General features: G+C 37.0%; 1 protein-coding gene across 1 annotated transcript in view; it reads right to left on the bottom strand.

The window, feature by feature from the left end:
• ilk (integrin-linked kinase) overlaps nt 1–21,930 on the bottom strand; it is a 53,815-nt gene that overhangs the window by 8,339 nt on the left and 23,546 nt on the right. Inside the window, exons 6-11 of the mRNA XM_028800523.2 lie at nt 13,154–13,237; nt 11,611–11,696; nt 9,210–9,319; nt 6,198–6,325; nt 1,946–2,067; nt 916–1,015 (exon numbers count right to left, since the gene is read on the bottom strand). Of these exons, the coding sequence (XP_028656356.1) occupies nt 916–1,015; nt 1,946–2,067; nt 6,198–6,325; nt 9,210–9,319; nt 11,611–11,696; nt 13,154–13,237 (630 nt within the window). The remainder of the gene's footprint in view (nt 1–915; nt 1,016–1,945; nt 2,068–6,197; nt 6,326–9,209; nt 9,320–11,610; nt 11,697–13,153; nt 13,238–21,930) is intronic.

Raw genomic sequence — 21,930 nt, 5'->3', positions numbered from 1 at the left:
TTGGGTGGCCCTACCAGGGGCATAAAGCCCCTGACAACAGAGCTCCTAGGATCATTGGGACACGCAAACCCCTCCACCACGATAAGGTGACGGTTAAAGGAGGGGTACATATATTATGTATGTAAAAAATTAGCAGTCACTTTCAAAATAAAAACAATGCAATTGTATTGCGTGCATGACATATCATTATTACATTTAATTCCTAATTTCCCACTGACCACACATGGGCCAGTCAGGGACAGCCAAACCTCGGGATGTGACTCAGGGGCCATACACGTCTGATCTATTCGGTTCTTTGTGAATCTACAAGTACGTACAGTATGTACATTTTATATAAAAATGTATTTTTGTCCTCATTAAAAAAGTTAATGGATAGCCCTAGTGGTCTTTTTGGATTGACTTTTTAAATAAGACTTTTTTTGAAAATAAATAACATTCAATCCGACAGTTGTATTGGTCAGACGCACTGCAAAACATATATCCTGAATCGCAGCCCTTGCGATTTGCTAATTGCATTGTTTCAAATTGCAGTTTTGCTTTGTAATCAATTAATTGTTTATCCCTACCCATAAGCAGTTTATACCAAAGTTGTACCTAGTACACACTATGAAAGATTTATTGATGAATATTAATTTTATACAATAAAAAACAAAGCCATATCAATGTGCATTTAAGCAACAATGTGTTCCTTTAGCAAAAAAAGTCTTTACAAATGCTTAATCAAGCCACATATAGAAAAGTTGCTTTTTGTCGATTAAATCTAAATGTTATTCAGTACTGGATTTATTTATTTTTTTCCCCAAAGAGTGCATTTTTCTGAAAAATAAACAGAACAAACTTTCAAATGTTAATCTACAGGAACATTAAAAACACAATAGGAAGAAATATATATATGAAATAAAAAAAGAACAATACCCTCTGGGGCAACCCAAGCTGGAGAGTACATTCTTCCAGGGCATTGGAATGAAAACTTAACATCTGCCATGCTAATTCGAGCAGTCATATCTTCATCAATCTGAAACAAGGTAAACAAAAAGGAAAATTTATATTTGTTATAAACTAACAACAATTAAGCGATAAAAAAAGAGAATAACAGCATAAACAGAATAAACTGAAAAACAAGAAAGAACGCAGAACAGATTTCACTGATACTGGACTTTGTGATGCCAGAGCTGCCTGCAGCTGGCATTTACTCGCGTCATTGAAAGTCATAGATTGAAATGGACTAGGGCGAATGAAGGCACAGAACAGTAATATTGGAACACATGTGCAAAGTGCTTTTCATTCCAGTCAAATAGAGTGTTCAAAACAAAGAGCAATGCAGAAATCTGAAACCTCCACTTCTCCCACCACAGTCCCTCAGCGTCTGTAAGACCCTTGGATTAGATGGTGACCCTACTCCCAGAGTTCCATTGCTCCAAGTGGGGCATCTTCCCCAACTGCCAAGTCTCCTCTCCACAGTACCTTCTCTGCCACGATACTGATGGACTTCTGTTCTTCTTCTCGATTTAACCTCCAGTCTTTCTTTGACTTGTTCCCTTTCCTGTTTATTCTTTTCAGAATGTTTATATCCTTTTTGGGTGCAGGAGAGCACCTCTTAATGACCCGCGAAACATCATTGAGGAAAATCAACCAGGCCAATAACGCCTTCATGTGCAAATGTGAACAGCCAATTTCCAGGGTTGCTTGGCTTGACATCCACATGTACCTAACATCCACAGAGGCCTAGCACACTGGTTTTACATAAAAAAAACCTATGCACACTGCCATATACCTCTAACATTCATCATCACATTGTCTTTTGCTACTTAAGGTATTTTTACACTCAAAATTGCTTTAATAAAATGTGCAGTGAAAACAAAAGAAAACAAGCCACTTCAATCTCAATCTCCAACACCCCTCTGCCCATCACAACAAACACACAAGTAAAAATACATATGCTTACCATAATGCTTTTGCTATTTAAATAATGACGTGGAATCAATGGCTCCAAAGTGTGCAGAAAAGCCATCCCTCGAGCTATGTCGAGTCCAAACTTAACAGCTTGAGTCTGGTCAACCACAAAGTCTGTATGGTAAAGAAAACTAAATAGTTTAGAAACAAAGTACTTCCTGTTTTTAAAAGGACTACAAGAATAAAAAGTACATTTAGATACAACACCCCTTCAACATACAAAAGCAATTTTCCGGTCAGAGCTTGTGAGGCTAAAATAGGTGCAAGGCACAGAATGTTCAAATTATTATTTTTTTTCCCTCACAGCTCAAGGTTAGCAGGTCTTCAAGAAAAGACAGATGATTTCACTAATGACAAAAATTGAGACAGGAAGTATTAATTCTTGCAATGGAATGTATAAAAACTTCAGTCCTTTTATTTTTAAATCATTTTGACATTGTTGCTGTAAAATGGAACAGCTGAATTTATCCTTTGTACATAAAACGGCCACCCAAAGGTCACAACTGGGTCAAACCTGAGGTTTGTTAACCCAAGCAGTTTTAGAAAAAGATACTTTGGAATGTATTCAAAAATGTATCACATTAATACAACATAATCAAAGAACCATGATCATAACTTGCAAGAAGAAAGTTCATGCTAAACGTTCTCATTCTTTTTAAATTTGCTAAAATAATAAACAAAACCACTAAAAAGGTTCAAATACCAAGGGCCTTGGGTGCTGGACTGCCTAAAAGCAGTTTACACTTAATATACTAAAACTGAGTTATCTATCCACTTCTGAGTATACTTAATGCAGAACAGGCACCAACCTTGGCAGTTCTGGGCACTATATAGGAACTGGTCCTGTAAGGGGTGTAAGTCCATCAAAGGGCACAATTATGTATTTATTAAGTTTACTAATGAAGGACCAGTGTAAAGGCAGCAGCATTAACCAGTACATTATAGGGCTGTAACTCTACAAATACTTAAACATTATCAGATTCAACACAGGTACGGTGATGCCTATTTGCTGTGATTGTTGCCACAGTTGAAGTAAACTAAAGGATTGTTTTTTATTCATAATGGACAAATCAGGTGCTGCTCTTAGGTTAGTCCACTGTTCTGTAATCCTGCCATTCAGGGCACCATAAACTGACCAGCATGACTGACATGAGATGCTATCCTATCAATAACAACTACCATTTTAATATTCTCTTTCTGAACAGGCTCTTTCCCAGCCAATTCCCGACACAACTTGATCCTGAACTGGATTTATGCAGTTCTGAGAATGTTATGTGAAGGTATGTTACAGTATTTTAGAGGCTTGTGTAATCCAATAGGGTTAGTAGCAATGCAGAGAAAGCTCAATGATGCAACAAGTGATGATTTATTTTTGAGGTGTGTATGCATTATACAGTCTACTCTGATACTCCCTTAATTTATCTCCTGGTCAGGTAGTAGATATGGACACCATTGTCCATATGCACCCAAACAAGCAGCGTGACATTAGTCTCACAGAGCCAGCTGTATAATATATACTGTACATCTGGAGACAACCATAAATGAAGTTTGCTTAAAACTGGGAAAGAATAATTAGACGGCTCAATGAATGTTACATTTCAAAGTTAACCCAATGCCTCACAAATGTGGCGCTCAAAGTCGTAATGGTGATTTTGCCCTGCAAAAAGTAGTAGTACTCTTAGTTAACCAGGTCCAACAGAGAGCAAGCTTCTGATTATAATGAACGGTCTACACTAAGAGCATGTCTTAAAAATAAACATAACCTGTTGCAATGAAAAAACCTTTATGTAAAATCAGATTATACATTGACAATCAAAGACATCAATAAACTAGTAATAAAAGTGAACGATACATTGTTGCAGGTGCCATATGTGTGCTCTGTTGTTCAGTCATGACAATGTCATTTGACTCTATGTAGGGTTGAAAGAATTAGCAGCTATATTTGTGAAAATAAAAATTGCAAAATATAACAAACTACCCTAATAAACAAATTTGCCTAACGACACAAGCAGAACAACAGATAAGGCTACGCAGCATGCCTTAACAATAACTAAAGGATGGTCTAACTGGAAGTGTAAACATGCCATGATAGAATATAGCCACAGTGTTTTAACACGTAGTTATCCATAAACCACAATGCTTCTCATAAACTTTATTTGCTGTTGCTACGCCACATAGTGGTACAATAGTCAAAATGGTAGAAAAATATAGCAGACAGAAACACTTCTCAAATACGTGAAGTCAAGCAGCTGCAGTGGTCTATGTGTGTGTACGCGTGACTGACTCTTTTGTCAATGCACTCTTTCAATATACAAATTACCATTAAGGGTCTGTTACTTTGTATTACTGAAATCCTGAATTGATAACAGAAAAAAAGGAGGTAAAGTTGCTATCAGTGTGATGTCTTTTGTTCAGTTTCTTTTGCTCTCTCCCTGAAATCAAGGCTGTCAAAAGTGCACTGGAGTTATGGGGAGTGGGTTTTTAGGAATAAACCCTGAAAGCAGAGCCTTTTCAGCACCGTTTTTCAATACAATCATTTTAAAGAGTTGTCTGTAGATGTGCATTCTTGTTCGAGAATCACGTCTGGCCTAACGAGACCAGCATGACACTAATGTATCTTAGGAAAGCTATTGGAAAATGCACATATTTTAAATCAAAACTCACTATTACATGTTTCAGATTAAAATATATTTCATATATACAAATTAAACACAACATATAACCAAAATAATCTTTTAATCAAGATTCAAATGGGGTAATTCAATTATTGGTCACTGTTGGACAAATGTTTAATACTAGAATTACCAAAGCCTACAAAAAAAAACTCGTAAAACCGGCCCACCTTAAATCCCTTCGCACATCTCCGTCAGCATCTTTTGTCCTGTAAATGTGTAGATAAAGACAAGCAGCAAGCTATTCCATCTCCCCACCGCCGCAAAACGTGCAAGTTCTCCCAGCTCATGCCTTGATTATCGGGAGTGAAGTGCTAGAGTTTTAGAGTGGAATAGATCGTTATTTGGAACACATGCATTTCATGTGTGTTTCGTTTCTACAATAATGTAAACACATTGTTAAAACAGAAACGTTTTTCATATTTTAGTAGTAAATGACATAATGTAGGCATAAACTATATAATGTGTGAAGCCTGAAGTCCAAAGATCAAATAAACACTTTCACAAAAGGTTCAAGAATGATATATGAGCTTCCGTGGTGTAGCGGTAAGATTTGCTGACTTGCAATCAAGAGTCCCCGGTTCGATCCCAACTGCCTCCTATATTTACTGTTTTCAGTAGTGAGCTTCTCTTCTTGTTAATATTATACAGTACACACATACATTTGGTTTGCGTCTGTAACAGCCGGTGTACATATATAGTACTTGTAAAAGTTAGCGGGTTTATTTTTCCACTTTTATTCTCTCAGTCACAATCACGATACATACTACCACCCCTCCACCCAGGGATCTGACGCTGTTAGTTTTTATCTGAAACTGGGAATAACTGTAGATGTGAGTGGTGTTTTGAGGCAATGGAACTGGACATTCTCTGATTTGGAGGGATAAAAGCTGACACACAAACGCTGGTGAATCTGCCTTCTTCGTATCTCACCGTCACTTGATTTTTTTAAATTCAGTTTTATTGAGTGTTCCTGCTCACACTGAATTAGTATGCACCTTATGGTCCATGATGTCAAAGCCGGACTGAACAAAAAAAAAAAAAAAAAAAAAACCCCAAAAAACAGACATACGTATATACGATATTTGGATTATTCATTTTATGACCTGTATAGTACATTTCGGAAAACATTGTGGCACAGACGCAACATTATTCATATTCATTCGCATAAAATCTTGCGGTTGTAATCAGTGACCGCGTGTTTTTTTTCTTCTTTCCCCGGACTTGCCAGTCCCCACATGTTGCTGTATGCTGTTTCTTTTCTACTCCAGGACATGCAGAGGAAAGAATAGTACAGAGAGGTCAGTTCAGCGCTATATGCAATCATCAAATTCAAATGTTAACAGTTCACACACATGCAAGGACCGTCCTTCCTACATTTACGACATGTGTACCTGTTGCAATGTACACACTTCTCTCTATGCTTTAAGGGGGGGCCGGTTTTACGAGTTTTTCGTAGGCTTTGGTAATTCTAGTGTTAAATGGTTAAACTGTGAATTATGTATATATTATGGACACCAGTGGATACCATATTGAGTATTTATATAAAAAAAGAAAATAATAATCTCTTACTTGTTCCCTCATGAAGCACATTGTACAGAGAGCCATAAGGCATCCAATGTGTGATGATGATTGGCTGTGGCGTAGGAGGAGTCTGGCAGGCACCAAGAACAGGAAGAACATTTGGATGTGAAAAGATTCTGTCAAGAAAAAGGAAAACAAAAAACAAAAGCAATCACCATAATTTGCCTACACCTAATAATACCATCATCAACGAACAGGTAACTGACTGGGCATTAGGTGTACCGTATTTTTATTTTTATTTTTTTTAAGAAGTGAAATGCCTGGCTAATATCCATTGTAGTGGTGCCTGAGTCATTCCAGTCCATCTATGTATACCAGAAGCTTAAAAGTATAGGCTACTGAACTCCAATTTGGATCTGATCGAGGTTATATATCTGAATCAGTGGGGCATACTGTATAAAGAAATCAATTTTTGTTTGCCTTCAAATACCATCCAGGCAGCTGCTACTGACTAGGTATTTACAAGGCAAATGTTTCCCAATGTTGCTGCACTTGTGGTGCAAGACTAAGGTGCAATGCTTCACAAACATAAAAAACAACATACACACAAAATGTCCATGGGCCATTAAGAAAAGTGCTATTTGTAGAATAAATTTTTGTTTAACATAAATCATAGATGTTTAATAAAAATTACTCAAGATCATACATTTTATTACCTGAAATACCTCAATATTTACCATGCTCTATCAGTAAGACTAATAAAATCATCTCTGAATGCAAGTGGCCTATATATATATATATATACTGTATATATATATATATATATATATACATATGGTTCACAAGCAAATCCCAGGGTCACAAAGTGGGCCACAGGCAGCAACATCAAGGCATAACCAATAGGATTACTGCTTGCCAACACAGTATACATCTATTCACCTTCCATATAAAGTGATCTCATCCATTAATTATAAGTGCTAAAACATGGTCTTTGCATCAAAGGATGATTAAGATAATACAGGATTCTGAAACTTGTGGAGAAAGCTCTGTTAATCTAATGCAAAAAACCTCTTCAGCCTGAACCTTTCCCATATTACATGTAAACTCCTTCTGCAACCAGACTTTGCAATCTTATAGAGCATAAGTGGCTTATATAGCAATTTTTAGGTTGTAAGCCATGGTCCACCTTCAATCATATTTATAGAGCTGGTTTATAGGACCACTACTTACCTCTTACACTTAATCATATCACACAAAACGACAGACAAGCAAAATTCAAAATCTGCTAGCTTGTTTGGTCATCTGACACATAGCCTGTCAAGACAGATGCTCTTCATCTCCCAGTTCTCAAGAAAATGGGCTCATGTACGGCTGCATGGTACAACTAGTCCAGATATGGTGGAAAACTGGCTTACGTTCTGAAGCGGATTAAAAATTTTCTCCTTCACCTCATCATATAGCTAGGACGGCACTTTTTCGTAAAATTATTTCTGAATGGGAAGTACATACAGGTATTTGGGATCAATTATTCTCAGTATCTTCTGAAATCCTTGTTTTTCAACAGTAGCAACAGGAACCATATCTACAATGTGATATGTTGCGGCAGCTGTTATTTCCTTCCATTTGGGACTTGTCTTCTCATACGATATGCAACGAGAGAACACTGCTGTCTGCGTGGTCTGTTTTGCAGCGGTTTGCTTTGCTGCGTTTTGAGCAGAGGCCTTGCAAAGTTTGATACATTCTTCATACTTTGTAACATGCTTTGTTATCAAATGACTGAATAGGTTTGACGTGTTGCCCGTCTTCATTTCTAATTCGCTCTTGTAAAGTTTGCATACAACAGTCTATTCTTCTGTATCATTTTGTGTAAAGCCAAACCATTTCCAAACAATGGATGTAACATTTGTACATTTTTATGGCACTAATCATTATGAACAGCACTACCCACTTCTGCCTCCTTTTCTGCCATTGTTGCTAAAAAGGAGACAGGCTTTAGTTAGAATACTGTATCTCAGTATACGAAACCAACTTATTCTGCACTGTAAAAAAAATCAATAAGAACTGAAAATGAACTGGTAATTGAAATAATGGGACAGAAACGGGACACCCTCATACATATATCCAAATCATAATCTGTTACAAAAGTCATAAACTAGGCAGAGATTCAAAGCCAATCCATCCCAGGACAGGTGAGAAGGGTAAACAATGGGGAAGAAACACTGGAGATTACCTGGGGAAACCAGGGAACAAAACAACAAGCAGGAGATGAAACAGGCACACTTACATGAAAGTGGTTGAGGAAACCACTCAAACATGTTGCACATACTTCACAAAGTGAAAAGGCAGCTAGATATAAAGCTGTTATATGTGGTAATAAAGTGTGCTGTTTAACCAGCTGCAGCTCATGCTGGCGCTTGTGACTGCAGCGCAAGTATGCTATATAAAGCATGTTCTTTTTTAAGTAACATTATATTTTTAAAGCTGCTTTGTTACAATACATTATGATACATACATTACAAAACGATACATTAAAAAATATCATTCATATTGTGGCACTCAATATATTGCCCAGGCCTATGTGTCAGCTAAATTTTGTTTGTTTTTTTGTACATCACCAAATTTCAAACAAACCTTCCAAGGCACCTTTGAGATTTTGGGATATTTAGTTTTTCTGTTGTGGGTAGGTGGTTACCCTAAACATTGGTATTTTGAAATGTCCTTTTTTAGTGAATATTTTTTGACAAATTTCAGTTTTTAAGCTAAATGGCAAATAAGGTTTTTGTTGATGAGTGAGTAAGTGAGTGAGTGAGTCAACTTTGCATTTTATTAGATATTTTTTAGACAGATAAGCAAATAATTATTTTATGGCCGTAACAGACACTTCTTGCCATTTGCACACAGGTAATGGCTGCACCACAGTTTTCAGCAAGACTAAATGATTCAATCAAAACACAAAATCTTAACGAAGCTCCTTAAATAAAGCATGTTCATTTGAATGATACCCTGAGTTTACCGAGATAAATAAATCATCAATAATAAAAACTAACTATTCTTACAAACCTGAGTTTAGGGTATTCTTCATTGAAGTCTCTGCTTTTTCTTGTACTCCAGTCTCTAACCTTTAACACCTTAACTACAATATCATTTCCTTGCCATCGACCTTTCCAGAGCTACACAAAAAAACGAAAAAAAAAAAAAAAAAAAATCAACCTATACAAGAAAATAAAGTACTGAAATGAAAAATTCAGATATGCATATTTTTGTAACTGCTTAAAGTGGTTTTTAAGTATGTATTAAGAACCATATACCTCTTCATATAAAACTTCTATTTGAGCAATTTATTTATTGAGTTTCTGAAGGGATGCCCAGCTGGTAAGTGCACCACCAGTATGGCACAGGCCAAGGTAAAATTCTGCAAAACACCTCCACAGAGAGAGACAGACAGACAGACAGAGACAGCAAGACACACACAATTCTACTATGTCAGAGATGCAAAAAGTTAACTTAGGATAGTAGAGCTGCTAAGGAGCAACAAACCCTGTCCATTCTTTGTGTCACACAAGGATAAAGCAGCAGCAAGAGAGTAATGGCCTGGATAGACAGATGTAACACTCTCCCAAGACAGTTAATGGCAGATAACCGAAATAGGTGCCCAGAATGTACAAATATATATAACAACTGTCAGAAAGGACTGTGTAAGAGGGGACAACATACAGTCCTAGATCAGGTGAAACAGAATAATATTGACCATTTAAAAAGGTACAACTTGCCAACTGCCAGCCTCTTAGGTATGACAGCTCACGGTGCTTGAGTGCAACTGTGCTGCATCTTTAAAGATGGAAGGCCAGTGGCTTCCTGAGAGATGTGCGAGTTGAGAAAATGGAGTTGGTTTGTGCTATTAAAAGGTGGATGAGCCACTTCACCATGTAAAGAAAGATCCAACACTCATATAGGAAGGCCCAGAAAGGCAGGAAGACACTATTTGGGTTTTGTTTACTTTGCATTCTCCTTGTGTTTTTCTGAATATATAAATGTTTGGCATTTCTGCCACCAGAGTACTGTCCCCTGCTACAACATATATTGCAATGAAAAATTGTTACAATTGGAAAATTCACAGGGTATACTGATTCACAAACATGACACTGAAAATGTGCATTTCATTTACTAAGACATCCATATCAGTAGCAACATTTCAGACTGAGAAAGCAACTAAAACTAACGTAATTAAAGAGTGAAGAGAGTAACGGAATACACCATGAGGACAAATCATCAACTGATCCATTGTATGAATCCACTGATTCCATCGCAGGGTCATAGGAAACTACAGCCTGACCCAGGAGCTTCATATTTACTAAAATGGTTCCCCAGGGGTGTGAGAGAAAATGTGATATTCTAAGTAGGCAAAGGAAGGATGTACAAAAGCCATAAAGAGTGTGCTTGAACCATAAATGCTTTATGCTGCTTAATCCAGATGAAAACTACTTTTCTTTAAACTGCTAATAAACAATCATAAAATTATTGTTTTATAAAACAATGCACACTTTGACAGATACTAATGAAAACTGAAATAAAGGTGAGCTTAAACTCAATTTTTTGTTAATTTGTTAAAAACATTTTTTTTGTTTTTATTTATACTCATACTAACTCATTATAAATATATTCAGCTTTGAAAATGTACAGGGTTGTAAATTTTTAACTAGAAGAAGAAAAATGTATGAATCTGCTTTCACTAGAATTGAATACTGAAGTCAATTACTTTCCAATAGTTCAAAATGATATCTTTCCAAACTACATTTATTGACAAAGGCTGTATATACCATGTGTCAGGGTTGCAAGCCTGGAGGAGAGAAAATGGAATGCTCAGAGACTAAGAAGGAGATGAAATTTAGTTGAGGCCAGTTGAAATCACAGGCAGATATTTGCTTTCATAGTAAAATGCTGAAGGGAGATCTCTTTTGCTTGGGATGGACTGTAAAATGTGGAATGGGACCCACTGCCCCATAACCCCTTTAACTAAAAACCAGCAGTGTTTTGCAATTATATACTTTGGAAATGTTTTTTTTTAGCTTGTTTGGAAAGGAACTTGGGCTAGTTTTTCTTCTGGGACTATGGTTAAGTTACCCATGGAACATAAATAAAACTAAACAACTCTTGTTCATCATGTTACTTCAGTTATGTCACTCAATAAAACAGGAAGAAAATCTCCAACTGTGTGCTTTATGAGAAAACTATGAATTGTTAAAATAAGGTCTGACAATGTATTGTAATAAGACATATAGAAAAGGAAGATGTCGAAAATTATAATGAATAACTGTCAAACAAATGAATGAACTCATTTGAAAGAAAATTGGCCTCAATACAATATGCTTTACATTAATTTACTCAGAGCCCTGTGAATCAGTTTGTGTAATTCAGGTGTTGGTTTTTTCAACTATATTCCCCCAAACAATATTCTTCATACCTCTCCAGAGTGGTTGTCATTAATTTTGTTGCTCAAGGAAAGTTGTTTGAAGTCAATTCCAGCATGCTTATTTAGAGTTCCATTTCCTAGATGTATTAACCAAAAAAAAATAAAATCACAACATGCAGAATACAAGGGTATGAGTGATCAAGAAAAAGCAGTACTATAAATAGCTTAATATATACAATGTCTGAGAATTTTGTAAGTTGGACATGTCCTTCTTACAGTATTCATAATTAACATTGGTTAAGTTCAGAGTAGTTTTTTAAAAATCATTTAATTGTTTAGCAAAAATTTTTTTTTTTACTGATTTTATTGAAATCACACAACATTCCATACAAATAGATCAATTTTACAAGAATAGGATTGAAAACAAATCAACCCCCACCCCTGAATTGCTTTGCAAAATTATACAATATATATTATACAATATATAATAAATATTAAGTGCAAATACAGTAGAATCCTGATTACCTGAGATAAGAACATTCTGATTAAACTGATGGCCTCGGCCATTTCACATTACAAATTACAGAAATAAAAGATTCTTCCAATTTATATGGTGCAGTATCACTTTTAAGACTCTTTTCATATCTTAGTGAATTTAATGTTTCTTGCTTTTTTGCTGCAATGTTCTGCAGCAGCCTCAGCATCAGACTATTGGCAGGTGTAGTGTCTTCCTGCTGTTCAATATACAAAAGTTCTGTTTTTTTCAATAGCATTTAGACCACATGAATGAGATTTGTGGATATTCTGTGCAGTCCTCATTGTTGTATAAACACAAAAGTCCTAAGTGAACGAAATAGTACAGCATGCATATATGGTCACTGCTGGCAATACACGGACAATAGCCGAGGGGTGAGTGAATCACGACTACATTCCCACAGTTACCAACTTTTGGACTGCTTGCTTGGTACAGTTAAAGTTAAGCATTTATGCATTCAGCACTCTATTCATGGTCAATCTTTTATAAATTGTAAGAAAAATAGTGTATCACACTTAAAATTTCGCCTCAGATAATGCAGAACTTCGATTAATCAGGTTTGAACTGTATATGAAATCTGTTCACATAATTACACTTCTCATTTAAACTCAAAAGATTACCACTTCTCTTTGAAGACTAAACAACTGAACTGAAATTAATGTGCTTTTCATCTTGCCATCAACTTTCATTGGTGAGGGTTGTGGTAGCCCAATAAATATTTAATATAATTAGATTACTCTTAAATTACATATGGCATGCATCATTATTACATACTTACTTCACTTGTATGTTAAATATGGAAGCAATCTTCACTGTTTCATTAGTTCATTAGGAAGAACGTGTCACTGAATGTAATCACTTCGGTCAAATATTTAATTTACTTAGTGCTTAGTACATTACAAGTTGTGAAATAAGAAAAACACTATGTAAGTGGAAAGGACTTCCACTTTAATAAGTATTATGATCTGAATTCACAACCCAATGCCTGCTTTCTGTATGCCTAAGAATTTGTTTTTGATTTTTTGTTTTTATTTTTTTTTAACTGTGTAAAGATCTTACTTGGACGAGTTCGAGTTGTTCCCTTCCAGAAAGTATCCTTATATGGGATCTTGGAAAGGCTCTGTCCTAGTTTCTCTGCCTGACCTGATTGGAATAAAAAGAAAGCACACAATTAAAAAGAATGGTATCATAAAAAAATAAATAACAGTACAGAGTGGAAGTTTGCTCTCACAAGAGCAATTGAATTTATATCATCCAATCTTTTAGCATGATGTGGGTACTTAATGCAATTTTAAGCTAGTAATGCCTGAAAATAAAACAAAAATCAACTCACTTAAAATTCAATTACTTTCTAACATTTTAATGCAATAACAAGATATTTATACCTACTGTACAATATACCAAAGACAACGATGATTTTAGCATTTACAGTTAAATTATTTCATTTATGTTATCTTTAGTAAAAAGGATGTAGGGCACCTCACTGCACATTGATAAGAAACTGGCCTCAGAATTCTAAATACATTACACTAAGATGCATGTTTGGTAAATTAACTTCTGCTTTTGAAGGTTTCCTATGAAGAACATTATTTTTCTCACTGTTTACTGTGTAGCATTCCTCTTATTCCTTCAAAGTAGTGCTGGTTAGGTTAAAAGGCGAATGCGAACTGGACTTGCATGAGTGCAAGTGTAAGCATTTGTCGGCCCATTGATACACTGACGTCATGTGCAGGACTGTTTTCTGCCTTTTGCTTAATACTGCTAGCCTGACGCTGAATTGGATTAAACAGATATGAGAATTTTATGATCATTATTCAAGAACTGTAGTTAATAAAACTAACATGAACTTGAAGTCTGGAATTAGAAAAATTAGAAATGTTTTCTTTCATAGAATATTAGACATTAGCCAACCCGCGGCGTAGCATACGCCGCATAATTATTTATTGATGGGTGAACACCAAATGGGGTGGGTTTGAGGATACGACTGTGAGTGAATGAAAAGATGGAACTCTGGAGAGAGCAACATACAATTGTCCGTGACTGAAAACTGGTTTTGGCAGATACAGGCATATCTTTTTGAAAGTTTGGCCCTGTGCCTTATTAATTGTCATTGCAAAGGCCAATCTAACAGGAAATTGTCTGTGTGTAAAAGTAAAAGGCAAATTTGAATCTGATGGGGTCAGGGATATCTGGGGAATAAGGATAGTTTGTGTGGTAGCAGCTGCGATAGTTTTACACTCCAGTACATTGCAGTGAATGCTGGTAACAGTCAGGCGGGCGGGCAAGCCAACAAAAACACTATGCTCTTAGTATGGTATTTTTCCAGAAAAAAAACGACTGATAGAAACAAACACTTACCTGATGCAGGAATTTGTATAACATTGAAAGAAGTGTTGTTTCCATGAAATACATTTGAAGCGGTGGCCATGGTAGGCAAATGAACAGTCAACATGGCTCACAGCTGCATGTGGACTGTAGCACAGACCAAAGTGAGTGAGGATGTGTTTGGTGAGGTGTTGGGGGCGGTAACATGAGCAAGCAGTGCCTCGAGAGCGAGGGTGGACGTGGGAGGAGGGTTATAGTTGGCGGGCGGGACTCTGTCGTTCGTATCCCATGGTCGGGCGACTTGGTGGATTATATATAGAAAAGCAGCCAGAACCGAAACGAACAATGAAAAGTCAACGTGGCTCAGAGGTGCATGTGGACTGTAGCAGAGACAAAAGCGACTGAAGCGATGTTTGGTGAGGTGTTGTGTGCGGGCACATGAGCAGGCAGTGTGCATGCCTCGAGAGCGAGGGTGGACGCGGGAGGAGGGTTAGAGTTGGCGGGCGGGGCTCTGTCGTGCGTATCCAATGGTCTTAGAGTTGGCAGATAGAGGCATGTCTTTTTGAAAGTTTGGCCCTGTGCCTTATTAATTGTCATTGCAAAGGCTAATCTAACAGGAAATTGTCTGCATGTAAAAGTAAAAGGCAAATTTGAATCTGATGGAGTCAGGGAAATCCGGGGAATAAGGACAGTTTGTGAGGTAGCAGCTGCGATAGTTTTACACTCTAGTACATTGCGGTGAATGCTGGTAACAGTCAGGCGGGCGGGCAAGTGAACAAAAACACTATGCTCTTAGTATGGTATTAATCAGGTTTTTGTAGACAAAGGTTTTCCCTGTTCCTGCAGGACCATCTAAGAAGAAGCATGTTTGTCGCTGATGGGAATTGCTGTATGCAGCGTGTAAAATAGTTTGTGAGGGTGGACGCGGTCGTGCGTATCCAATGACACGGGAGGAGGGTTAGAGTTGGCGGGCGGGGCTCTGTCGTGTGTATCCCATGGTCTTAGAGTTGGTGGGCGGGGCTCTGTGAGTTGGCGGGAGTGGCTCTGTTGTGCGTATCCCATGGTCTCTGTCTTGCGTGCCATGGTCGGCTGCTTAGTGAATTGTTGGTTGGCGGAGCTCTGTGAGTTGGCGGGCGTGGCTCTGTCGTGCGTATCCCATGGTCGGCTGCTTAGTGAATTATATATATATAGATATTTCATTGCATCGTACAGTGACAATAAAAGGTATCTTGCATAAAATTCTGCAATAATTTGTTCATAATTTTCCTTAGAAAGAAGCAACTGACAGCTAAATTATGGAAATGCTTCAATTAATGAGACAGTCTTCTAACGTGGTGAATGTTTTTCAAAATTGCTGCCACTACTTGACTCAGGACCATAGACTTGGAAATACTGGTGCATACTCAAGATGGCTAAAAGAAACCAGTCACATTAAACAACAAAATTGTGGTGTGTTTTTTCTGTTACTGTTATTTACAAGTGCAATGTTAAAGGTATTAGAGGAAATGTATCCTAAAATATTTTACTAAATTACTGAAAAAAAGTTTGTTTTTTTTAGTTTATGCATTAAAGAAATTCAGTACGATGTATCTACTCCTTTGGGCCCTTGAGCAAAGGTCCTTAACATACAATTGCCTCATCCTGGGTATGACTTTAATCTGCATCCAGCCCTGAAAGCAGGTCCTACAATTTGCAGTAAAAACTTGGGGGTTGGTGGCAGGAATGGCACTCCAGCCACTGTACAAAACCTCACACTGTTCCAGTGTGGTGCTGAGGTATCACCCGCTTCACTTGGGTCCCAATCCAGGTGGTTTGTCATGTGGTGGTTGCAGCAATGTACTATTAGTGCATGTTCCCAACCTCCCTCTCTCTATATATTATATATAAATAAATAAATAAATATAAATAAAAGATTGTATGGTGCCTGATTACTTTGTTGTTTTAAATGTAGCTTTATTTGCACTAAATAATTTACCTTTTACTTGAAACAGAAGCTAAAAGTTAAAGTACAGGAACCAAATGCTGTACTACTCAGTTTTCTTCAAGATGTTTAATAGTAAACAATATTGGCCTCTTCAGTGATGTATTGGGAGTTTATTTACAACAAATAATCTAAAACCCATCTCTGGGTTTTCTTTTTTTTTTTTTTTTATATAAGTAAGTGCTTTCACTGCTTTATTAGTCTTGTTGTATATTTTCTATTATATGTGAAAAAAAAACACATTTACAAAAATAATTTGCTATTGCTACAAACAATGCTGGCACTGGTTCAATTCACTGCTTGCAAATCTATCCTAATCAACATGAAGTGTTAAATGTATTGTATATTATTGAATACACAATTGTTTTGCAACTGTCCTTTCAATTATTCTGTATGGATAATAATTAATATAAATATTGGAATTAATAATGCTGTGTGACAAACTGTGTTAATCAGACATAAATTACTATATACTAGGATGGTTCTGTGAAACGGAGAAACTACAGAATGAACATAGTTTTTAGAATTGTTTCCATTTTTATGCCGCAGACATTTGCCTGTTGACATTTATGGTATACTGTAAATATTGCACAAACCATTAAGTACAAAATGAGTAGTCCCCCAACATGCTATAGAGTATTGAAGAGATGTGATCATTTATTCTGCACTGGTCACTTAGTAACACTCTGAATAAAATAACATGCATATCAGGCTAATTCAAAATAAGTGAGCAAATATTCTGCATACAGCAATATTGGCAAGACACTGTAACAAATCTTATATGATTTGTGACTGAGCTCACATGCTGTAGTCTTCTAAAAACTTACTGAAAAAATATTCAGAAAAGTATTTTCTAAACAGCTGAATTACAACTATTAACTCTTGACATCTCTTCTATATCATTGATCGTTGGCTTTCCTCTGTAAATGCTGCAGTGTCTTGACAGCTGAAATCTATAATACATTTGTATTTTCTTTATTTAGCGGACATTTCCTATTCAGGAGTCAGGAATTCTTTAGCTTAAATCTATAAACCATTTTCTGTTAGGTTAGGCAAAACCTCAAACTTGATTTCCCCTGGTTTACTATGCACTTTTGACTTCGTTGTTATTATTATTGTTTTTAGACACAACAGCATTCCAAGCGAACCTTGCTATAAAGCATTCTTGCTTACTCACCCGTATGAAACCTACTCATTTAAGAAATGTAACCACCATACATCCTCCTACATTTTGCCAAGGAATATTCTCCATGAGCCTTGTCCTCATAATAATATAAGAAATAATTATTTTGTTGTCATATTTCATGAAGTTTTATATGTATACTGCCTTGTAATGGGTGTCTTTTTGTGTGGCTATACACATTTATGTTTTTTTAATATATAATTACTTTTATGATACTCAGGACAAAATGAATTAGAAAGAAAGAAAGAAAGAAAGAAAGAAAGAAAGAAAGAAAGAAAGAAAGAAAGAAAGAAAACAAACCTGAATATTCAAATTCAGCATTTATGCATTGCTTAACGTACCAAAATTATAAGTGTAATGACTAGTGATTTCATTTATATATAGAAGGTATAGTCAGTATGCTTAAGACTGAGGGCCATGTAATTTGGCTGGGGTTGCATTTGTGTTACTTACCATGTTCACACAAGCTCACAAATTCTTAACAAGGGTAGAAATAAAACAGGGCATAGAGCATCAGCTTAGAAAAAAAATGTATAATATGAACAATGAGCTAACATCTATTTTAGTAGTTTTTTGGTAAATTGGCAACTCAAATGTTATAGGAATTGAAGCAGGCACAAGGGAACCATACCCTTAGATGTACTGTTGAGTTCACCAGATGCTAGTGCATGTCAAAGCTTCTGTGTTCTGGTCTGTACTGGTCCAACAATAGCTAGCAAAACTTCATAACCTCTTGACATTTCATCCTAGTTGTTTTTTTTGTTTTTTGTTTTTTTTTTTTGCATCAGAGATTCATGTTTGACGTTTTGGCAGTGCGGAAGTGATAACTTCAATGGGGGCTCCCTGTGCATTTCCACAAGCTTCTTTACAAGTCTACTTTAAGCCATTAGATAAGAAGTAACAGAAATGTGTTGAAGCCAAGAACTTCCTTGAGGAGGGAAGAGTCTATAACAGTTCTGATTACCTGTCAATATTTTTGTTTTTTCTACATGTTTGTTGATTTCAATCACATTACACTTATGCACCTTCCTAATCAACATTTAAATTCACTTCCCCGCCCAATTCAGAGAACTATATGAACAGAACTGTCTCAAGAAGAAGAAAAAAATAACACAGATTCCTGACAGACCTAATTTAGAATTACAGTAGTCATTCTGGCCAAATATTGAAAACACTTCTGCACTTTTCTTCACAAAGAAAATGATTTTTATAGTTTTAGATACAATTTAAAGCATTGTTTTCATCTTAGTTAGATAGAGTAGATTGGTGCCTTCATTTGCAAGTACAGTAGTTTGATGATGATAATCTATCAAGCCCAGTGCTTAAAGACATTATTGACAAGCAACGTCCAATCCTTGATGTATTTTAAATCCATTTTAATTGAAAGACATACACAATGCACAGTTTTAAAATGAACTGCACTATGCTTCGCACAGTCTGCTGATAATGAATGCATGTTACCAATGACTGATACATTCCTTGACTGAGATATTAATTAATAGGTCCTATCCCCATAACTTCCAAAAAATCACGTGTTAAATTAGAGGATAAAGTCGGGAAACATTGATGAGTTCAAATTTGAATAACTGTACTTCCTACTCAGCTCTCTTGCCCAACATATTAAATTAGACCACTTTGTTAATCATCCCAGAATCTTTCAGATATGTAGGAGTCATAATTACAAGAAAATGCAAATATTTATTCAAATTTAATTTCTATTACATGACAGAAAGCATCAAACAAGATGTTAATAGGCAGTTATTTTACTTTTGTTTAGATTAGAGAATTAATACTATTAAAATTAATATCCTTACAACATTCTAATTTCTATTTTAGAAATATTTTTTAAGGCAGAAATTGCATTGTTGGCTGCTTCAATGCTTATATGATTATATATTCCAGCCCCTTTTAACCTTCAAGGAAATCGTCAAGGGTCTGCACCTTTGAAGACCTCTATATTGGAAATGTACTGTATCCATTCTTTGGTCAAGTACAGTCTCAAACATAGAATTCCTGAAGCACACTACTATTTCACGTGCAAGTCAAAAACTTGAAAAAGATCCGATCACATTCCATAATATGCCATCAATTTCTACATTTTAATATATTTGTTCTAGAAATAAGGAGATATCAGAACCTTAATTTCTTGCTGCTTTAACTGCTACTTCTGGTTTGAGCTACAGTAGTAACAAGCTGCGCAGGGCAGAGAAAAATGAATTTTCACCTAAACATGCTCTAGCTTCTCTCTGGGGATTGATAAGTACTCCCATGTCAGCCAACATATACAGTTCTATCTGGATTTAACACTATCTGCCCCAGGTCTCCTGTCATTGACCAGTCCCCTTGCATCCAACCCATGTGAAACACCTAGGAGATATCTTAACTAAATTACAGAGCCATTTAGTTCTACTTAAACCAGTAGTTTTTTTTCTGGTGAGGTTAATGGACATGGTGTACTGTGGAAATGAATTATACAGTACACTTCCACCAGCCTTTTACTTGTTGAGGCTAAATTTGGAATGGCAAAAAAAAAAAAAAAAACACAACACACACACTTTCATTAATTCTACCAAGACATGGCTTATTGCCAAAAGAAAAATACTTTATGTTACATATGCTGGTCTCTGTCTACTCTACTAGTACTTTCATAAGCTTTCCACTTTTTCCACCGGCAAGAGGCAGATGCTATTGCTACGTCTGCTGGATGTCCAGCTAGAACAGGACTCTACATGCTATACCCAGAAGAAAACCAACTTTAGAAACATCAAAACTAAATGACAATGCATTGTCCAAAGATGTGTATCCACTTTAAGGCTGCTCTTCCCCTTAATGCTTCCCTGTGGTATAGCGGGTCCACAGCTCCCATCAAAGGCTAGTTTTAAATAAATAAGCACTGCACTCGCAGCTTGGTGAGGGGGCGTGGTGGTTGTGTGGCTGAAGCGGTTCTCTGGGTGATTTACGATGTGGGCGTTTCTCACCTAAGTGCACAGGTGAGAAACCATCCGGATCTGTGATTGTTCCTGGGGCTGCTGATTTGCCACAGCTGCCATGCCCTCTTGATAAATAGAAGCACGAGTCAGCTATAAGGAAAAGAAGGATGAAAAGAAAGAGACTGAAAGAAACGGAGGTTGCAGGAGAAGGCAGGAAGCCGTGGAGAGAGAGTGAGAGAGAAAAAGTCAGTGCGGGAAAGCGAGCGAGCGAGTGCAGGCTCGCATGCAGCTGAACTGTGAGCCTGGGTGTTGGGCCGACACCCGGGGAGTAGTAGTAGTAGTGGTGGTGGCTCCTGCTGAGTGATCATGGAGCGGGAGTGACCAGTGATGAAGGGCAGATGACTCTCCACATAAGGCCGCGGAAGGCGGCGGCAGTCAGGACTTGGGACGTGGATTTCTCCAGTGTGAGAGCCCTGGACGTTGGGGAATCCCAAGTCACTGTTTGGTGGGGCCTATCGGAGCCAGGGATCAGTAAGGCGAACCAAACAGTAGGACAGTGGAGAGAAGGCCAGCTGCAGGTAGGGCGACTCCCCTATTGAGAAGCCCACATGGGAAGCAGGGGAGCTACCAGATAAAAAATCACCGGCCTTTGTTTTTAAAAGACTGCTTTCTGCATGGTTTTAACCTCGTTGTTTTAAAGATTTTTCAAATAGATTTTTAACCTCCACAATTTCACCTCCATTTTCATGGATTATTTATTTAATGATCTTTGATGCACTGCACTACTTTATTTTGACACTTTGTTTTTGCTTGTTGTTTTGTTTGGTTTTTAATAAAAGCACTTGGCACTTTTATACACCATCCCCTTGCTCCATTGTTGATGCGTCACTGCCTAGTTGATCGGTAGCATTACCGACGGTGTTGGGTTTAAGGGATCCCGGACAGCAGACAGGAGCATGCAGTGTACCCGCATTGCCACATTTTGGTGGCAGCGGTGGGATTCGAACCCACGCCTCCTGAGAGATTGGAGTGCCAACTCCTTGAGGCTTCTTTGGAGCCATTCTGCCAAAAACTGTCTTTGTCCGTACTCCAAAATCAAAAATACTGTCTCATTTTTACCATACCTGATCGAATCCCACCACTGCCACCAAAATGTGACACCCCGTGTACTGGGAATTGGTGTCACCAGCCTACACTCCAGGTGTCTAGTATGTGGGACAGAGCGTGATCAGGATGATGGTGTAAGACAGGGATAGACGGACACAAAAAGGGTTGGGTTTTTTGAAAAATAAAGTGAGGTTTTACTTACAGGTGCACTTAAAGAAAAACAAAAATAATGTTCTGCAGAATTTATATATCGATACACAGTCCAATACCGCAAAGGACACACAAAAACAGTAATTAAATGGAGCCCAAA

The sequence above is a fragment of the Erpetoichthys calabaricus genome, chromosome 4, assembly GCF_900747795.2.
Source record: "Erpetoichthys calabaricus chromosome 4, fErpCal1.3, whole genome shotgun sequence".
In the NCBI taxonomy this organism is placed as follows: Eukaryota; Metazoa; Chordata; class Cladistia; order Polypteriformes; family Polypteridae; genus Erpetoichthys; species Erpetoichthys calabaricus.
The sequence above is the reverse complement of the archived record's forward strand: the minus strand, read 5'-3'. Positions and strand labels throughout refer to the sequence as shown.